The 19,452-nt window shown below is 66.4% G+C and overlaps 1 protein-coding gene across 3 annotated transcripts in view; it reads left to right on the top strand.

The window, feature by feature from the left end:
* Window positions 1-898: 898 nt before the first annotated feature.
* The window catches only part of SLC12A7 (solute carrier family 12 member 7), a 39,517-nt gene continuing 20,963 nt past the window's right edge, over window positions 899-19,452 (top strand). For 2 of the 3 annotated variants that reach the window (XM_032861830.1, XM_032861829.1), the window contains exons 1-4: window positions 899-1,041; window positions 1,087-1,147; window positions 16,581-16,675; window positions 16,986-17,111. In XM_032861830.1, the coding sequence (XP_032717721.1) occupies window positions 946-1,041; window positions 1,087-1,147; window positions 16,581-16,675; window positions 16,986-17,111 (378 nt within the window). In that variant the 5' untranslated portion in view covers window positions 899-945. Of the gene's footprint in view, window positions 1,042-1,086; window positions 1,148-7,228; window positions 7,302-16,580; window positions 16,676-16,985; window positions 17,112-19,452 lie in introns of those variants that run through there. The other variant, XM_032861832.1, reaches the window with a different exon arrangement.

Below are 19,452 nucleotides of genomic sequence, written 5' to 3'. Positions count from 1 at the left end.
CCCTCCCCGCGTCTCTGCTTTCTGGCTGGAAAACCCTAACCCTGGCCTGCGTTTTGGGCTACTGCTCCTGGGCGCCGTCACAGCTCGGACGCCAGAACTGACTTCCACTTGGATGGACATGCTGTTACTCCCTCCTTTCCATGCGTCCTTTGCTCAGAAACGTGCCAGGTGTTTGGGGGGTGGGGGGGTGCCTGGCTGGGGTCCGGAGCCCTCCCTCGCCTGGCCTCCCTTTCCTTCCATGGCTGCCCCAGTCTGGCCTCGACGAAGGAAAGGGAGGGCTCCCCAGGAGAGAGGCTGGGAAGCACTCCCTTGAGCTGAGGGGAAAGGCCTGGGGTCCTCTGTGGGCCAGGACCCGTCTCAGACCCTTGGTAACTTGCCTGGGTTATGTCTTTTGAGGACGGAACCCCCACAGCAGCCCCGACGGCCGCCCGCACAGTGGCCTTCGCTCTCCACCCCTCCCCCCGCCCGAAGCACGGCTCCCTCGGGTTGGAAACCACCGCGTCGGGGGCGCCTGAGTCAGGCGCGGAGGGAGAGGGAAGACCCGATCCCCGCTTGGTTGGGTGGGGGGTACCCTGCTGGCAGGGGCCAGCGGGGGTGGGGGCAGGGTGCTGGAGAGGACAGGGCGGGCGAGGGCCTGCTCCCGGCGGGGCGCCGCCGGGGGAGGGGGCACCCTGCGGGCGCGGGCGGTCCCGGAGCGCAGGCGGGGGGAGGGGACCTCTGCGGGAGGCGCCCGCCCCGCCGCGCCCCGCCGCGCCCCGCCCCGCCGCGCGCAAACTTTTCCGGAGGCCGAGGGGCCGGCAGGTGAGGTCACGTGGCCGGGGGCGGAGCGAGCCGGGCCGGGGGCGGACCGCGCGGACCCCGCCCCTGCGCCCAAGTCCCGCGGCGCATCGGCGGAGCGCGGGCCGGAGCGCGGAGCGAGCGGGGAGCGCGCGGGGAGCGGGCGCCATGCCCACCAACTTCACTGTGGTGCCGGTGGACGCGGGGGCGGACGGCGGCCCGGACGAGGCGGCCGCGGCGGCCGAAGGGGCCGAGGGGGCCGAGGCGGCCGCGGCGGCCGAAGGGGCCGAGGGGGCCGAGGGGGCCGAGGGGGCCGAGGGGAGCGAGGCGCCGGGCCCCCCCGAGGGCGAGCCCGACTGCCAGAGCCCGGGTGAGCGCGGCCGCACCTGCCCGCGGGACAAAGGCGGGGCCGGGCTGCGCGGGGCCCGCGGACGGCCGGGAGGAGGGGCGGCCCGGGCGGGGTCTGGGGAGGGGGCGGCCCGGGAGGGCTACTTTCCACGCACCGTTCGCATCCCCTTCCCTCGGGGTCCCCCCAGCGGCCCCTTTTCCTCCGCTCGACGTTTCTCCCCCACGAGCCCGCTCTCGACCCCCGCACCCTTGCAGCGGCCTGCAGAGCCCCGTCCCCAGGCTCGTCCCGGGGGCGCAGGGCTCCTGCCGCGCCCAGGGCTCCCGGGGCTGCGGGTCCGAGCGCCGCTCCCGCTGGGCCGCCGCCGGCTCCTTCCTCCTCGCTCGCCGGGTGGGACGCGAGCGGGGCCGGGACGCCCGGGGTAGCTATGGAGACGGGGAGGGGCCTCCCCCTGCGTGAGAACGTCCGGGCCCCCCGGGTCCCGGGCGGCCGCGGCCAGGGCGGCCCCCGTGCCTTCCTGCTTCCTTCCTGTTGCCTTTGCTCTGCTCTTGCGCGCTGGGGCAAAGGCCTCCGGCCCGATAAGCCCCGGCCGAGCGCCCAGTTGTGGGCACCGCCTGACTGCCCACGGGCCCTCTCTTCCGCGGGGTCATCACGGGAAGGTCGGCGGGTCCCGGCGGGGCTGGGGGAGGGGCCGCCCATCCCAGCGGAACCGTGCTAGGGCCAAGGGTCCTTCTCCCCCGCCTTTGTTTCTGGAGGTGCCCAGCGCTTTCACTTTCTTTTGGGGGCATCCCCCAGGCCCGCTCCTTCTGTCCTCCAGGCTCCAAACCCTTGGGTCACCTCCGGTAGCTACTCTCTAGAACTGGGGGTCGTGGGAGAGCAGTCCACAGTCGTGGCTCTCCACTGTGTCTGGGCAGAGGTTCCCCGTTCCCATGGCCCAGACCCCTGCAGGCCCCCTGCCCTGGCTGGCAGGGCCGGCCCTTCTGAGAGCACCCACCCGTGGGGTGCAGCCCCCTCCCTAGGTGTCCTTTCCTGCCTGTGGGGTCAGGCCCCCATCCAGCTCTCTGTGTGTGTCCTGGGGCCTGGCTTGAGGGCTCCTGACAGGAGGCAGGTGAAGAAGGCAGGGTCTGTGCACCCGGCCTTTCCTTGTTTGTGAGCGCGCTCTGGCATCGTCCTCCGGATGAGCCGTGTCCTCGCAGCCTCCAGACGTGCATCGTGTTTCCAGAGGAGGCTCCCTGTTGCCTGCCCCGCTCCCCGTCCACTGGCCCCTTCTTGGGCCAACTGGGGTCCTTTCTCTCCAGATTTGGAGTGGGTCTTGTTTTGAAGCCGGGGTAATTTTCTTCCTGCTCGTTTCCTTGTCCCTCCACTTAGGAGCTCTATGTTGGGCTCTGGGGCCTGTGGGCTTGGAGCCAGGTGCTGCGGCTGCCAGGAGGGCTGGGCGGCTTGCCCATCCGGGCTGGTGGGCGGCCGGGCTCCTGAGCCCCCAGCTGGCCTCACTGAGTGCCGCCTGCTCTCTCAGCTTTCGCCCTTTCCCTTCCTGCCGAGGGCTCTCCTGGGATCTCATGGCCCCGCGTGATGTCTGGCCCAGAGCGTGGGCACATGCGGATGGGGGCTTCATGCCCCCCCCCCCATGAAGCCTGCCCTGTGAGCCGCGCCTGCACAGAGGTCATCTGGGTCTGACATTTTGTGTGCTACGCTCTTTCTTGTCCCCCGGACGGTGGTTGGGGGTGTGGTGTCCTGCGTGTGTCACTGCACTCGTGTTTTGGGGCCTCTGCTAGGGTGGGCATTGCCGTTTCCTCTCAGGTCCCGGAGTGCAGTTGGGGCTCAGAGTGACCCTGTGACTGGCACCGAGTCACCAGCATGACTAGGGGCCTGGGGAGGCCAGGCCGGAGCCCCTCCGTGCACCCTGGGGTCTCCACAGCGGCCACATCTGGCCCTGTCGCGGGTTTGGCCAGTGCCCTGGGGAAGGTCCTGGCTTTGTGGATGGGCCTTTTGGAGTTGGTGACAGTGAAGTAAGATTCAGCAGGCATTCCTGGGGTGTTTCTGGAAGCCCTGAGTTGTCTGGAAAGAGGAGTCCTGACACTGGAGGGTGAGCTGAGAGTGTGTGTGCTGAGAGTGACTGACGGTCGGGAGGAGCGGCACTGTCCTGGGCAGTCTGGCATAGCTGCGCGGGACCGTGGGGTCTGCCCAGCCTCAGTGAGGACTGGTGAACCGTGGACCAGAGCTGGAAGGAGCCCGAACACCGCCCCCGCCCCCAGGCTCCTGCTCCACGCACCCTAGGCAAGCGCTGTGTGTCAGGCGCAGGGCGAGGCCGGGTCCTGTCTTCTGGCCGTGGGAGGCCCCCCCAGCTACAGGCCTTCAGTGCTGAGGCGGGAGGAAGCCTAGCACTGACCCTAACTGGCCTCCGCAGGCCCATGGCTGGCTTCAGAGCCTGAAAGATGGGAAGCAACAGCCAGTGGTGGTCCGTGGAGGCCTGGGCAGAGGGAGGCTGGGCACGCACGGGGGGTGTGGAGGCGGGATCCGCAGCGGCTTCCCCACCCTGGGCCAGTGGGGTGGGGTGTGTTCTGCAATGACAGGTTTGCCTTCCTTGGGGTCCTGTAGGTCTTCCGGGACATTGGTCCTGCGTTTGCTTGTGATTAGTGATCGCAAGTGGGAGGGGCTCTGCGTCCCTCTGTGCTGTGTTTTTGGAGAAACGTCTTTAGGAGCAGGGGTGGTGAGGATTAGGTTGTCTTCCTAAGTCCCACGCGTGGGGTTTTTAGCCGTGTGACTGGTGGGCCTGGGTGGAGGCCCGTCTGGGCCTTGTGGGTGGGCCCTGGAGCGGGCAGGTGTGCAGTGAGGCGTGACCACAGGCTGTGGGCCCGGGTGGAGGTCGGGCCTCAGCCCGCGGAGGCTGGATTATCCGCCCTGTGTCCTCTGTCCCCTGCTGAGACTCTCTCCAGCCTCCTTGTCCTGTTGGTGACTTTTCTGTGGCTCGGCTCCTCTTGGGCACCCAGGGGTCTCTCCCTCACCCTCTGAAGTGGGCCCGTGCTTCCCGGAGGCACGACCCAGACGGTCCCGGGGAGCGTTGCCCATGCCCTGCCAGGGTGTGTGGCAGGCCGGCCATCGGGCAGTGTGGGCCGCACTCTGAGGTCACAGCCCCGGACCTCACGCTGTGGTCCTGTGAGCGTGTGGCTGCTGGCAGGCTGGGCAGGGCCTGCGTGACTGGTGCGGCGGCGGAGTGAGGACAGCGTGGCTTCCTCATGGTCTGGTTGTGCCGGGCGAGGATGTGGGTTTCCGGGAGGGAGGGAGGTGTCACGCCGGCTGTGGGAGCAGAAGGGACCGGTGTCCCTGCCATTCCGTTGACAGAGCCTTGGGTGCTGCAGGGAAGGCCACGCCGGCTGCGGGGGACAAGCTGTTGTGGTCCCCAGGCTGTGTGGGAGATGTCAGTGATGGCCGCTGGTGGGTGGGGGCCGCCACAGCGTTCTGTGTACCAGAGGCGGTTGTCAGTGGCAGAGGAGCAGGAAGCGGAAACACCGAGCAGAGCGTGTGGCTGGGCGCTGGCTCCCCTGTCCTCTAAGCACCAGGTGGTCCCCTGGGGACAGGCGCTCCCCTTGAGTAAGTCCCCCTCAGAGCCCACGGGTGTCACACACCGGTCTTTGGGGCGCACGCATGTTTGCTGTGTACACATGCGGGCCTGTGTGTGTGCATGTGTGTGCATGCCCATGAGGTGGGTACGGGGGCTTGGTGGTCGCGCGGTGTCGGGCTGCTGCCCTCAGTGGACCCGCCCGTGGAGTGGCTGGAGGTGTGCCTCCAGGGCATCGGGGCAGGCTTCGGAAGCAGTGGTGAGACACGTCTGTGCCTCTGATCTCTGTTCCCAGGACCTGGACGAGGAGCCTTGCTGCATAGATCCAGGTCTGTGTTGTTCTGGAAAGTTCTCCAGACCTGAGTTTGTTACCCGCTGTGCTGGAGCAGATAGCTGAGCCGTGGACACCAGTGGTGGTGGTCACTGCTGGGCAGGGGGGTGGGGTGCGGTGTCTGCCCTGAGTGTGAGCATGAGGGACGCCTCCGAGGGTCTGGCTCCCAGGGCAGCCGCGCACCTTGGGGTCTGCTGGGTGCTGGTGACCGGCCACTGCCGTTTGTTCTTTGAGCCTGTGGAGTCTGCAGCCTGGCAGGTCCCTCATGGCCTTGGGTGCATTGGTGAGCCGAGCAGTCTGTGGTCTCCTGCGGGCACAGAGGCTGCAGAGACCAGCACGTGATTTGTGGTGCACTGGGGACGATGGAGAGCCATGAGGTGCTGGGCACGAGGGTTCCAGCAGCGAGGGTGGCCGGGAGGCAGGGCAGGGCCCCTCTGGAGACCATGTGCCTGGGGCCTCTGTGGCCCTTGCTGTGTGGCTTCGGACGTTGGGCACATCTGAGCTGCAGCCTGCCCGTAGGCTGGGGGTGTTCTGGAGCCTGGAACTGGGCCGTCCTGGGGCTCACACCACCCACCAGTTGCTGCTCTCAGTAAGGGGAGCTGTGGCCAAGAGCGGGAGGCAGCTGACCCCACAGACGGAGCCTCTGCTCCCTCCGCGTTCTCTGGTGACGTGGGCACGTGGGGTTGTGGCTGTCCCCGCATTCAGGAGTCAGACCGTGGGATGGGGACGGGACCAGCAGCCTGCCCCCAGCGCTGGTCGGGGCGTGAGCCTGCCCCAGACGGGCGCGATGCCTCAGGCTCTGGAGCCACGGGACACTGAGCTGGCCCAGGGGAATTCCTGGAGGGGCCAGCAGGGGTGGGGCCTCACCGCCTCGGGAGGGGCGCGGGCTGGGCAGCTCCCAGGCGTCTGGGGCCCCTCACTGAGGCCTGTTTCCAGGAAGGAGCAGGCTCTGAAGCGACAGGGCTTGGGTGTGGAGGGGCCGCCGTGCTGTGCGTCCTCCCACGCCCTCAACTGCCCCTCTGCGCTGGGCAGACGGTGGGGTCGGGTGGGCCTGGGGAACCCACTGGTGGTGCCTCAGTGGTGGGTGTTTTGGGTCTTGTCGGGGGGCAGGAGCCCTCCTCGCCCTTGCTGAGGGTCTGGGAGCCCCGTGGCGTGGCCCACGCCTCTCCCCGCGGTGGAGGTGCTTGTGGATTTCAGGGGATTTCTTTCAGGTAAAGGGTCCCAGATGTTTCCTTCCCAGAGGTGTAGGACAGGCTCACCGCATGTCTCGGGGGTGCGGATGGGTTCTTGGGGGCGTTGCAGAGGGTGGTGCCTCGTGTGAGCACGGAGCTGGTCAGGGCTGAAGCCACCTGGAGCGGGCAAGGCGGCTGGCTCAGGGGTCTTTACAGCAGGTCAGTGAGGCACGGGGTGGCTGCACTGGGTCCGGTGGCGCGGTGCCAGGTGGGACCGTGCAGGCGCCCATCCTCCCCTCCCAGCCCAGTGGAGTCCCCTCTGTCAGGGTCCCTGGCAGGGTGGCTCCTGGGTTGGCCCAGGCTCCTGCATCAGGGACAGGTGACCTTGGGCCAGGGACACCTTCCAGGGCCGCCATCCTCACCACGGCACCCGTGCGGGGCAGCAGCAGGGCCGGGCTCGGTGAGTGGGGAGGACATGGGACATGGGGCCCATGTTCTGTTGGTCGTGTGTGTGCCGCCGGCCTGTGTCGGGGTCTCCTGCTGTCGCCCAAGTTGGGACATGAACTCTGCCATCAGCTGCTGCAGACTCGTGCCCGGTGTTTGATGTTAGGTATTAACTCCCGATCCCGGCGCCAGGCACTTTCCGTCTCCACTGGCTTTGCGAGCCAAGCCCTCCTCGGGTTGTGTCCACTGCTGCTGTAGCCCCAGCTGAGCTGGGCAGGGCAGCTGTGTCCACGCGGCTCCGGAAGCACAAGCCTGCGGGGACGACGGCGGGGGTGGGAGAGCCTTTGACGAGAGCCCAGTGGGGCGCGTGTCCCGAGCCGTGGGAGTTCGGGCCTGGGGCCGTCCAGGCTGTCGGGCAGCTACCTGTGGGCACCCGGGGGGACTTGGGGCCAGTGTTGTCGCTGAGACAGCACAGAGGCTTAATGTCTTCCCCTTACGAGAAAGAGGGAAGTTCGTCTTCAGAGCAGAGGTCTGGACTGTGCAGATAAGACAGGCAGCTTCAGCAGGACCAAGATCAGGGACAGACGAAGCCAGGTCCCCTGGCCACCTGTCCTGTTTGCACCCCCGCTGCTGCCATGATGTGGGTCCTTGAACCTCCTCTCAGGAGTCCCGGTGAGCAGGCCCCGGTGGTGGGGCCCAAGCAGGTGGCCCTGTGTCCTGGGGGGACCGGGGGAACCTGGGAGGCTGCATCCGCGCTGGGAGGGGAGGTGTTAGGGCTGGAACCTTGGCCTGGGTCTCTGGCAGGCCCTGGAGCCCTGGCGTGCCTGGGGCTTGTTTCCTTTTCTGCTCTTGGGTGGTTTCTTGAGGAACAGTTGGAGGGGGTGGAGGTGCTGTCCTGAGCCCTGTGTGGTCTGGGCTGGGTCACCGAGCGGCGTCCCGGGATGTGGCCCCCCTCCGCCGGTGTGGCTCACGGCCTGCGGCCCACGGCCATCTCGGTGTGTTTGCCACTTAGAGCTGCTTTCACTTCCGCGAAGCGGGGGCTGCTATGGGCTGTGCGCACAGCTGGGAGCTGAGCCCGTGCCCGCTTGGTGGCCGTGGCCTGGCGCCGCCTGCGAGGTGGGGGTAGCCGGGCGCTGGCACGAGTGGGGACTTCTCTTATGTGCACTGGCTGTCCCACGCCCCATGTGCGCCAGCCTGTGCTCCCGGGGGCCCTGAGGAGTGCGTGCGCCTTGTGCCTCAGTTTCCCCGTCCAGGAGCGGGTCTGTCCCCGAGGTGGCTGTGACCTCTCCGCTCCCTCTGGCTGTGGTGCCCGCAGGCCTGCTGCTTCCCTGGGAGCCCGGACGGTCACTGGGGAGGGATCGAGTGGGGCGGAGATCAGGAGGAGCCGCAGGCCGGTCTCGGGTTTCCTCCTTCCTTGGCCGTAGGGGCCCGGCTTGGTGGCCGCCAGACAGGAGCCGGCGTGCGTAACAGGATCTGCCCCAGGAGGCAGGGGGAGGGCTTGGTGCCCCTGGCAGACTCACCACCCCCTCCTTGGGGCTCAGTGTGCCAACGGCGGGTCCCCATGTGGGAGAAGTCACGGGAGAGGTCGTGGGAGAGGATGGACCAGAATCGGTGCAGACGAGGGACTGATTGGGGAGTGGGGTCCCCCGTTTCCGGCGCTGGGGACACACCCTTTGGGGGAGAGTCTGGTGAGGTCTTCAGGGTGCGGGTCCCCAGAGAGGCCCCACGTCCACGTGTGTAAGAACACGTGTGCGCGCGTCCAGCCCGCGGGATCTTCCGGGCCCTGCCGCCTCTCAGTACCTGAACCTGTCCTGGGATGCCCCTCCCTCTCTGGACCGAGGCAGACGTAAAGGAAACGTGCTGCGCATGGGGCCACTGGCTGGTCCTGGGGACCGAAGGCCCTGTGAGTAGCCGTAGTGAGCTGCCATGGCGGCCTTGGTCTCTGTTGGAAGGTGACTGTGTTCCTCTGGTGTCTGGAACCTTCCCAGCCCCTTCTGCCAGAGGTCCCCAAGCTGTTTCCCGAGGGAGCCCCCTCTGGAGTGGGGGGTGCATGGGAGACGGGCATGGCGGGAGGCCCCTGGATGCAGCGGGCCTGGAGCCTGTGGTCGCGCTGCCCTTTGGCCGTGAGGCTGCTGGCGGGTGGTGGTTTCGGGTCACTCCTGCTGTCGCAAGCATGCTGGGCCAGGAAGTGCTGGATGCTTTGCAGGCGAGGCTGTGTCCCTGCGGGGAGCCTTCTCGGAGCAGCGTGCAGGCCCTGCTGCCCCTGCGGGCTGGACATGCCCCTGTGGGGTGCTGGTCTCCGGGAGATGCTGTGCCCACGTGGACATCCCTCATGCGTGGGTGGACCCTGGCGTCAGGGCAAGCCGTGCCTCCGTCCCGCATCAGGGACCCCAGAGCAGAAGTGTGATTGGCCTTACATAAAGGGCCTTGTGTTGGGGGAGCGTGCGGGGTGTGGGGCAAAGGAGACCAGGTTTAACGTGCTGATGTGAGACCGTTGCGTGGAACTTGGGAAAGAGTGACTCTGGCGTCCACCCCAGGGTTGGCCCTGCAGGCCCTGGGCGCTGAGGAGGCCCTGGGATGAGCTGGTGCTGGGCCGGCAGGAAGGGCGTCCCCTTTCCCATCAGCCCAAGTTCCTCTCTGCTTCCTCGCTGGCCAGGCATGCTCCGGAGGCGTCCTTCCTTCTGCTTTCAGGGAGCCCTGGGACGGGAAAGGGTCGTCCGTCCTCCCTGAAGAAGGGCTGCGCGGTGTCAGCTCCGTCTCTGCTGTGGGCCCTCTGAGGGCTCTTGTCCTCACGATACTTGCTCTGATTTTGACACAGTATTTGTTTTAGCCAGAAATCTGCCATGAAAGCCATGGGGACTCTGACCTTGAGCCTGGCAGTGGTCTCCTGGCCTGAAGGCAGACGTCTTTCTGCACCACAGGGGGAATCCCACTGGCCTGGATTTCAGATTCCAGCAGTGGTCCGGGATGTGGAGCGTGGTGGGGTGGGGGTGTCACGAGTCCACTGTTCGGGTCGTGGAACCCAGAAACGCTTCACTCCGGCTGGAACTACGGAGACATCCGGCCACGAGGGCTGCCCCGGGGTCTGGCCATTGGATGCGCCAGGGGGTCACCTGACGGGATTCCATGCTGGGGGGTGCAGGACGGTGGGTGGATGCTGTCCCGACGAGGTCTCTTTTGCTGCTGCTTTGAGAGCCGTCCTGGGGGAGAGGTGGGGGACATCCCAGTTACACACGCAGAAGCGGAAGGAGCCCGGCAGTGATGTCTGGCTCACTCCGGAGGAGGCGGGGTGGGTGGATGGGCGGACGGAGGCTGTAACCTGAGCATGGCCGGATTTGGGGGCACTTGGGGCTGCGTGGGGCCGCAGCCCTCTGCGGGAACAAGGGCTCTGCACGGGCCTCAGGAGCAGACTGCCAGGGTCACGGCCGCTTCCCTGCCTCTGCGAGCCCCCCCCCCCCGCTCTGCCCCCGGGCCTTGCCTCCCTCCTGGCATCGGACTTGCTGTGTTTGCTTGGGGATGGGAGGGATGCACATGCTGCTTTCAGGGACGGGGCGCTGGGCTGTGCAGAGAGCAAGTCTGGAGTCTGGGGCGTGCCCAGAGTCGGGTTTGGGGAAGGGGGTGCGGTTGGCCCGGATGACCTTGCTCCTGGTCATGCCGAGTGCTCATGGCCCTCATGTTTCGTGGCGTCAGAGATGGGCGTCAGAACTGATGGGGGGCTCCCCGGGCTCTCTGTCCCTGCGGGGTCAGGGACACAGGGCACTGGTCACTGCCGTGAGTACAGACAGGCATCAGGATGTATGTCCATGCTCGGGGTGCTGGGGCTTTCATGGAACGTGTGGTGCACATTTTGTAAGAAGAGAGCAAGGTGAAGCCGTGGTGGTTCACCCAGGCCCTCGCACCCCGTGCCCACCGGTGTCCCTTCCAGGCTCCAGGTCTTCCTGAAACCTTGTTTTGGGCCCAGCAGACAGCATGTCTGGTCGTTCCTGGGGGAGCCCATCTGTGGCCTCTGGGCCCCGGGCCTGGGGGCGAGGGTGTGGAACAGGTGCAGAAGGTGTGCCGCCAGCCTTCCCTGAGAACCCGGGGGGCCGGCAGCCAGGCGTGGCCCCTGCGGTCTCTTCGGGGTGCAGCGAGGAGTGCTGCGGGAGGCCCTGGCTTCCACAGAGGTCCCCGGGCTGAGGAGCTTTGAAAGGCCGATTCTGCATGCTGTGCGGTGGGCAGAGACCGCTACCGAGGCTGGGGACTTGGCGGGGAGGGCAGAGAGAGGATGGCCGCTTCCCTGCTTTGTGGCCACGCGGAAACAGCTGAGTGTTGAGGACCTGCTCTGCTCCTGGGCTCTGCAAGCCAAGGCTTGGCTGTCTGTGTTTGTCCAGAAAGTTCTATTGGCACACGGCCTCGCCGTTGGGTGTGTTCACGGTCGTGGCGCTCCACATGCGTGTGGATGGCAGCGTGGCTGCCTACAGAGGGAGCTTGCCGGCCTGTGTCTAGAGTCTTCTGCCACATGCTGTCTTGTTGTCAGCACACTTGGGCAGTGTGGGTCAGGAGCCTTGTAGGATGCCATAGGGTTTATACGTGGCCGTTTTGTGGGTATGAATTTCGTGGGTATAAATTGCAGGAGAAATGCTTTGTGGCAGGAACGCCATGGGGGGGGTCACTGTCTTACTGCCCAGGTGATCTCAGGTGACCCTGGTACTGGACCCCTCCCTTTTGTACTGACTATATGGGGACCCGTCCCCTCTCCCTCTCCCCCAGGGGCTGTAGGATCTTGTGGATTTTTGCCGCAATCCCTCCACATGTTGGTGACACGTGGTCGTTGGCCGTGCGTGTGCCCGTGTTTATGAATGGCGCCTGCCTGTTCTTCAGGCCTGTTTGTAAGCGTTCTCTTGGCTTCTTTGAGATTAAAAATTATCTCTTTATTTGCTGAGTGAGTTTTATGTCTGGCACAGCTCTGGACCTGCAGAGCCTGCACATGCACTGGTCGGATGCCACGTTCCCTGGCCCTGCGTGGTCAGTGCCCCGAGTCCATCCCCGTGTCTGTCCTGCCGCAGGGGTCCCCACGGCGACCTGGCCTGTGCCAGTTTCTGTGGCATTGCTTTCTCGTGAGGCTGTGGGTTCGGGACCCAAGTGCTCAGAGGGCGGTGGCCGTGGGCAGTGGGGGGACGTGCGCTGTGACTGCTGTGGGGCTCTACAGTGTCTCCTCTGGGAAGGCGCTGCCAGGTCGTGGAAAAGCAGGTCTGACGCGGGACCACCTCCAAGTCCTTACGGCGAGAGCCTCCGCAGCCGCAAACCCAGTGCCCGCCGGGGCGGGAGCTGGCGTTTCTGGAATTTGGCACACGAGCCCTGCCCCTCATGGTGCCGCCGTGCAGGCACACGCTCCCTGGCCCGGTCCCGTGGGCGGCTCCCCGCTTCTCGCCCTCAGAGGGAGCTTCCTCCGTTCTGCCAGCGTCCTGGGCACCTCCTGTGCGCCGTTCCTAGGGCTCCGCCACGCCCGCCGTCCCCACCGCAGCCTGTGGTCGAGCTTGTGGGGAGCAGCCCACGCGGGGCCGGGTACGATTGTTCCCCACGGGAGGTGCGGGCCAAATGACCGTAAACCCAGTCTGTCCCCAGTGAGCAGAGGAGCGGCAGGGGCGGGCTCGGGGGATGGCCCTGGGGCTCGCCCTCCCACCCCGAGACCCGTGCTCCACGGAGGACCGTGCCCTGCTCTGGCTTGGGGCGCTCTAGGGCGCTGTGCCTCGCTCTGAGGGGATCTCGGGGCTCAGCAGTGTTGGGAATTCAGTGCCGCCCGCGGGCGGGTACAACAAGCAGGTTCTCAGCAGATTTCTGTGAACCGGACTCAGTCCTTAGGGCTCAGGCGAGCCCCACGCGGGCTCCCCGCGGCAGGAAGGGAGCGGAGCCTGCTGGGGCGGTGCGGGGACCGGTCCTGTGACCGCGCGCGGCGGCCGGCTGGGCGGGCTGCGTGGGCCGCTGCCCCTGCCGCTGTCCGTCCGCGTGGTCCTGGCAGGACGTGGGGCCGGGCTGTCTGCCCAGGTTTGTCCCCAGGCCCCTGTCGCTGGGCACACGGTCTTCGGCGTGCCCGACGCCCGGGAGCGCGGCGTGCTCAGGCTGCGCCTATGGGGTGCTGAGGGCCGGCGGGCCCCGTGCGGCTGGCGGTTTGGGGGCCTTGAGCCGTCGGCCCAAGCGGCCAGCCTGGGCTTTCCCTTCGGCGAGGGCCCTGCTAGAAGCCGTTTCCTTTCTGTTTGAACAGTTGTTTCTAAGCTTGGCTTTTGCCTCGAACGGGAGTTGGGGGCATGGGGAGTGCTTGGAGGATCCCGCGTACCTGTTGGCCCGAGTTGCCCGGGCATTGATGGCATCTCTCTGCCCCCTTCTGCCCTGCAGGGTGTCCCCGAGCCGCTGGGAGGCGAGACCACGCTTCCTCCGGCTTCACCAGCCGGCCCAGTGCCGTCCTTTCTCAGAGGAACCCCAGGCAGAAGCTGCTCTTCCCCTTCCCGACGCTGGTCTCCCAGCTTCCAGAACCTTCCGTGCCTGTCTTTGTCCACCAGGGTGTGGCGTACCTGAGGCGCAGCTTCTCTGTGGGTCCCTGTCTGGGTGGCCTCAAGCTTCCTGAAGTCTTTGCTGTCACACGTTTTCGGTTCCGGGTGTTGGCTGGCTTGTGACCCTGGTGTTTACTTGGCTTAACCGTGACCTTGGTTAGATGGGTGTGCTTGCCTGGTGACGAGCAGGTGCCACGGCCCGGGCCTCCTGTCTGCTTGTGGGTGGCGCAGGCGGCTCTACGGTCGTCCGGGGGCTTTTCCCCGCCACACTGGGTCCTCGGTGGGTGTGCCTGCCCCTGTCCTGCAGCGGGGGTTTGGGTGTGTGCTGTGAGCTTTCACTCTGACACTCGGGGTTTGGGAGACGCCGGCCCTCTTGGCGGGGGGTGTGGGTGGCGGTGAGCCCCCCGCCAGGCAGGGAGCCGCGGCCACGCCTGGGGCGCTCGCTCACACACAGGTTGGTCTTGGGCGAGGTCACCCGCGTGTCTGCAAGGGGCACCCCCGCCGGGCCCCGGTGTTCCGGGGTGGTTACTGCAGGGTTTTGCCTGTGCTCAGGGCGTGGGGCCGTTTCCTTGAGCCCCCGTGTGCGGTGATGATGGCGGTCGGTTGGAATACGGTCGTTTGTACTCTGCTTGGTGTTTTGTCCGTCCTCCTGGTCTCTTCTCGGTGTGGGAAATGGGTGCAGTTTCAGGAGCCGGTCAGGGAGCCGCTGTCCTGACAAGTGCAGGGGCCGAGGTCTGGAAGAGGCCGTGTGGCGCTGACCAGGCAGGCAGCCACGGGTGTGGGGGTGTGGGGGGTGGGTGTCACGGCTGGGACCCTGAGGGTCTGGGGGGGCCTTGGGCGGCTGGGTGTGCCATCAGGGACAGGGTGTGCCTGGATTTCGGGGGCTGTTCGGCTGGGGAGGATGGGGGTTCTCTCCTGTGCCCAGCATGGCGGCCCGCTCTTGCTAACCCTTGTCACCTTGAGCTGCTGTGGGGACGCACTGGGGACCTCCCCAGCCCCACCCCCGAGTGTCTGGGGAGGACGGTGACCAGATTCCGGCAGCTGACAGGTCTTAACAGTGACCTTGAGCTCGGACACCGTGCAGCCCAGACACAAGCGCAGTACCCACACGTGACCCTCGAGAACCCGCCGTCCCCACGGCTGGCCCTCGCAAGACCCCTGAGGCCGGCCTACCTGCTTGTGAGGCCCTTGTGGGAATTCTGTTGGGATGTTGGAGTGACAGGACCTGCCGTGAGTCCCCGCACAGCGCTGGGGGCCGCAGGGCCTGAGAACGCTAGTTGTGGAGACTTGTCCCTCCGTGCTGGGGAGCCGTCCAGTTGGCATCAGTGGTCACAGGTCAGAGGCCCAGGTGGCCCGAGCCGGTGCTGTGGGTTTGAGGGTCTCTTGCCTCACTGAGGACTGGACCCCAGGGGGGGTCCTCCTGCATGCGGGTGTCTGCCCTTCCGTAGGGTCGCCTCCTTGAACTCTGGACATCCGGGCATGAGCCCCCACTCCTTGGGGGTGGTGACTCCTAGGCAGGTACGGTGTTGGGGGACGCAGGGGGTCCCGGCAAGAAGGTGCGGTCCCCGGGCTGCTCACACCACCTGTCCCCGTCCGTGGCTTCTGCATGTGGGGCAGCATCACCGTCCCGGGTGACGTGGGGCTGCGATGGGGCTCCTGTCACCCAGGGGTTGTAGCTCGTCCCTCTGCTTGCATTTGGACCTCAGGATGCAGTGCCCGGTCTCGGGGTCTGGGTAGTGAGCCCACAGACTGGGTCGGGAGCCCACGGACTGGGTTGGGACCTGAGCACTCCGTGTTCCTGCGTGCCTGGCTGGCATCACTCCTCCTCTTGGCCCTGTGTGAGCATGCTGGCTTTCCTTTTGGGGGCGGTTCTGGCCAGGCCGTGGCCGTGAGTCCCCAGGAGTCGGGGGGCACCGTGGGACCCAAGGGACATCTCAGGACTTGACGTTCCTGAGGGGGCGGTGCTCCCAGGGCCCTCTCCTCGACCCCCTGCGGATAGTGCCTGCGCTGCCTGGGAGCCCGGCACCTGGGAGTGGGCGCTGTGTGTTTCTTGGAGGCTGAACCCCCATGACGGGCCACATCCTGTTCCTGCTTTTCCCCTGACAGCTGTGTCCACCGTGGCCCATGTCTGAGATAAGGACAGAGCCTTACTGTGTCTCGAGCCACATCTAAGCCCAAGTGCCTGCTAACGGGCCACGAGGTGCCGGGTTTTTCCTGTTCTGATGGGCACGGGGTGTCTCGGGCTGGAGGTGTCTGGTCAGCTCTGGGGTCTGTAGACATGGCTGTGTGCTGCAAGCTGGTGCCGGCCTGGAACCACCTCGCAGAAATGGGAGAATCAGCGGCCATGCCTAGGGGCTGGGCTTGGCCCGGGCCCACACGGAGGTCACCTCCTTCCTCAGAGGCACAGGGTGACGGATGTGCGGTGGGTAGGCTCTTGGTGGGGGGTTGCGGGGGTGCAGGATCCTGAGGGGGAGGCCGTGCCTGTAGGCAGGGCACCGGGTGGTGGGGCCAGGACCCCGGCTTCAGGAACAAAGGTCAGCAGTCTCCAGCCCTGGGCAGTGGGGCTCCTGCAGACTGCAGGCTTGTCTCTCGTGGGGATGCACCTCACGCGCCCCTGTGTGGGCTGCTGACCTGGCGGATGGCGCCACGGCCACAAGGTAGGCTGTCTACCCTGCGGTCAGGCCGCTGTCCCGCTGGGGTCCTGGGTGTGGTGGTAACATCCCGACCCCCAACCCTGGCATCCAGCTTTGGTCTCCAGGAGAATCAGTGGGGGCTCAACTTGGATGGAGAAGGGGGTCAGGAGGTCCTGCTGGAGGTGGGGGTCGTGCCAGGGCGTGAATGTGGCAGACCTAGGTCCGGCTTACAGGATGATGTGATTTTCCCCTGTGGGGGTCTGATATGGGGGGCGGGACACAGGGCCTGACTCGCTGTCACCATCTGTCCACACCCGGGCCACCAGTTGGCAGGGATGGGGCCCTGAGCTCTGCATTTGCTGAGCCTGTTCTGCTCCCATGTGGGCTCGCACCCACGCCTGGCCGCCTCTTGCCCTGGGCACTGCAGCCCACTCCACCCCGCCCCAGCCCTGCCCCACCTGGGACAGGGTGACCCTTCTGTCACTTAATCTCAGTCCTCGTGTCTTTGAGTCGTGTCTCATAGGTGGGGAAACTGAGGCAGGGAGGGCTGGGTTGCTCGGGCACAAGCAGCTGTCCCAGCAGCCAGGGCCACGACCCCGAGGAGCGTTGCTGGCGGGATCCCAGGCACGGGGTGATGTCTGCAGGTGACACGCGCGTTTGTGTTCTCGGGGCTCAGCGGCTGCCCCCATTGTCCTGCACCTGGCTTGGGGGAGCCAAGGGTCCTAGTGTCCCCTCAGGCCCCCCTCAGGCCCTTGGGCTTGTAAGACTGAGCTGAGTGGTCGCCCCTCCAGGAGATGGAAACCCACGAGAGAACAGCCCGTTCATCAGCCACACAGACGTGGACCAGGAGAGCTTCTTGGAAGGGAAGAACATGGCGCTTTTTGAGGTGACTTGCACTCCCTCCTCTGGGACACGCGAGACCTTGTGGTCTGCTGAGGAGCTGGGGGTGGGGTGGGGGCGCCCGCCTGACCGGACGCCGCACACCGCGGGAGCCTCTGTGGCCACCACCTGCATAGGATGGGCCGTCTGGGGAGCCCTGGACCCCTGGCTTGGGGCCTGGTGTGCACGGGTCGGGTGACGCGGGCCCACCTCAGCCCCGTGGATCACGGCTCTGGAGCTGGAAGCGCTGGGAGCCCCGTGGGAACCCCAGTGGGTGTGGGGACCCGGGGGACTAGCCCTGCCTCGGCCCCAAACAGGAGGAAATGGACAGCAACCCCATGGTGTCCTCGCTGCTCAACAAGCTGGCCAACTACACCAACCTGAGCCAGGGCGTCGTGGAGCACGAGGAGCACGAGGAGGACAGCAAGAGGCGCGAGGTCAAGGTGCGCCCTGCCCCCCGCCGGTCCTGCCCCTGTCCTCCCCCACATCCCCCCAGGCCCCATCCCATCGCCCTCTCCCACCCCATCCCTTCCACTCCTCTACTCCTTCCCCATGTCCCCCTGTCCTCACCCTCCCCCATAGCTCTGTTCCCTCCCTGGGGCCGTCCCCGAGTCCCATGAAAGGTGACTCCTTTCCTCTCTCTTGCCTGAGGCTCAGTTCAGAGTGGAAACTGTCCACCTCCACGAACGGGGGCAGGCAAAGGCAGCGTGGGGAGCAGAGGTCTGAGTGGCTGGCCTTGAGGGGTCAGCGTTTCTGCGGGGTCCCCGCCAGCTGGCTGGGGTAGCATGGGAGCTGGTGAAAGGCCTGGGTGTCCTGATGGCTGCTTCCCTGCCTGCCTCTCCCTCCTCTGTCCGCCCTGCCTGTGGTGCCAGCCTCGTGCCCGAGGTGCCAGGCCCTCGGCGCACAAAGGGGTCTGCCTGCTCCCTGAGCATGCGTGTCCAGCCTGACCTGGACCGTTAGGAAGTCGGGCCGTAGAAGGGATTTCTCACTGTAAATGCAGCAGGACAGACGCTGGGTTTCCTGACACTGGGGTGTTTGCTCTGCATTCGGCACTGAGCGGTAGACCTGGGGTGTGACTCGGCACAGCTTTGCCCTGGTCGGCTTCCTGGGGCAGAGGGCTGTGGGGACGCTGGGCCCAGGTGACACCGTGTGGGGAGCTGACAGCTGTGGGTGCTGTGGCATCGGGTACCACGCTTGCGGCTGAGATGCTCACTGGTGTGTTTCTGGGGTTTTGCTCCTTCCCGGGCACTGCCTGGGGCTTCTTGGGCTCTTCTCGGGCCCAGATGTTGGGAGGCGCAGGCCTTTCCCATGCAGTCGGCACACGTCTGTCCCTCTGTGTGCTGGAGCTTGTGTCCCAGGGCACCGTCCGCTGCTTTCAGGAATGGGGCTTTCCTGTGGGTGGCCTGGGTCTTACTGCTTCTTAGAACCCTCCTGTGGCCCCTGCCATCTTCCCCCCGCTGTCCCCCTGCTGTCCCCAACTGCCCCCCTACTGTCCCCTGCTGTCCCCACTGCCCTCCGCTGTCCCCCACTGCCCCCGCTGTCCCCTGTTGCCTGGCACAGCCCAGCACCGTCTTCAGAAGTGCACCCCTAGGCTTCTGGGCGTGTCTGCCAAGATGTCGTCTAAGCGTCCGCGGGGGTGAGTCTGCAGAGCACGTGGCTTGGTGCCATGGCCACATTGGGACTGGGAGGTCCTGTCCCTGAGGCAGGGGCCCTGTCTGGTGTCTCTTCCCTGGGGGCGCAGGGGCAGGGCTGCGGTCACAGCGGTGCAGCATAGCTTTCCTGGAGACAGGCAGATGGGTTCTGGGTGGGATGAATCAGCAACCCCACTCGGGGCTGACTAGGTCCTGGGGTGTGGGGACTGCCCTTCCTGTCTCTGTGTCCCTCCGGACACAGGAGCTTGTGCCCAGAGACCAGCCCCCACTGCAGGGTACCATTTCCGGGGCTCATCACGTCAGCCAGGCTGGTCTATCAGAGTTGCCTGTAGGAGAGAATGGGAGGCCTGGCCTGCCTGGTGACTTGGGTCTCCCCTGGGACCCCTCCAGGAGCTCACAGAGAATTAGGTGCCCCATGGGGGGGCAGGTGTGGACTGGGAGCGCCACACTGGGGGATCCCTCGGTGCTCAGTGGCCCTGCCCCGTCCCGGCGTGGGGACAGGCGTTCTGGGTGCACACCAGTCCTTGGCCCCGGGAAGCCCGCCTGCCTCCCTGAGTGTGGGTGCAGCCTGCTGGGGCTGGCGAGCCCGCAGAGCCTTCTCCCGCGCCCTTGACGTCTCGTGCCTTCCTGTAGCTCTTCGCTGGTAGCAAATGTCTCCAAAGCAAATCCCCAGTTGTGCCGATTTTGTTCACCTTCCCGTGGAGCATCGTCTCGCCTTCTCTGGTGGCTCGTCGGCCCCGAGATCTTGGGTGTGCCCCCTGCCTGCGGTGTCTCGCCTGCTGCAGGGCAGGACAGGCTGGGACCCGGCGCCGTCTGCCCTCATGCTGGCTTCTGGCCTGGTTGCTGCCCACCCGGCTGGTGTGCCGAGCCTTGGGACCTCCAGGATCTCAGAGGACACCCTGTTGGGCACCTCCCAGCACCGCGTCCCAAGTCCCCCAGCTCAACGCAGCTGCACGTCCCGTCTGAACTCTTCCCACGGGTTCAGGGTACGGCAGACTCTGCGGAACTTGGCTCTGTGGGGCCCTTGATGCAGTTGGGGAGCAGCTTCCCGTCTTCCTCCTGCGTCAGTGGCCGCCTGGGCCTCTGCAGCCCTGACCTGTTGTCCGCCGGACGGGGCCTGGCTCGTCCTGCT

The sequence above is a fragment of the Lontra canadensis genome, unplaced genomic scaffold, assembly GCF_010015895.1.
Source record: "Lontra canadensis isolate GAN:19392208 unplaced genomic scaffold, GSC_riverotter_1.0 scaffold22, whole genome shotgun sequence".
Taxonomy (NCBI): Eukaryota; Metazoa; Chordata; class Mammalia; order Carnivora; family Mustelidae; genus Lontra; species Lontra canadensis.
This window is presented reverse-complemented; position numbering and strand designations above follow the sequence as displayed.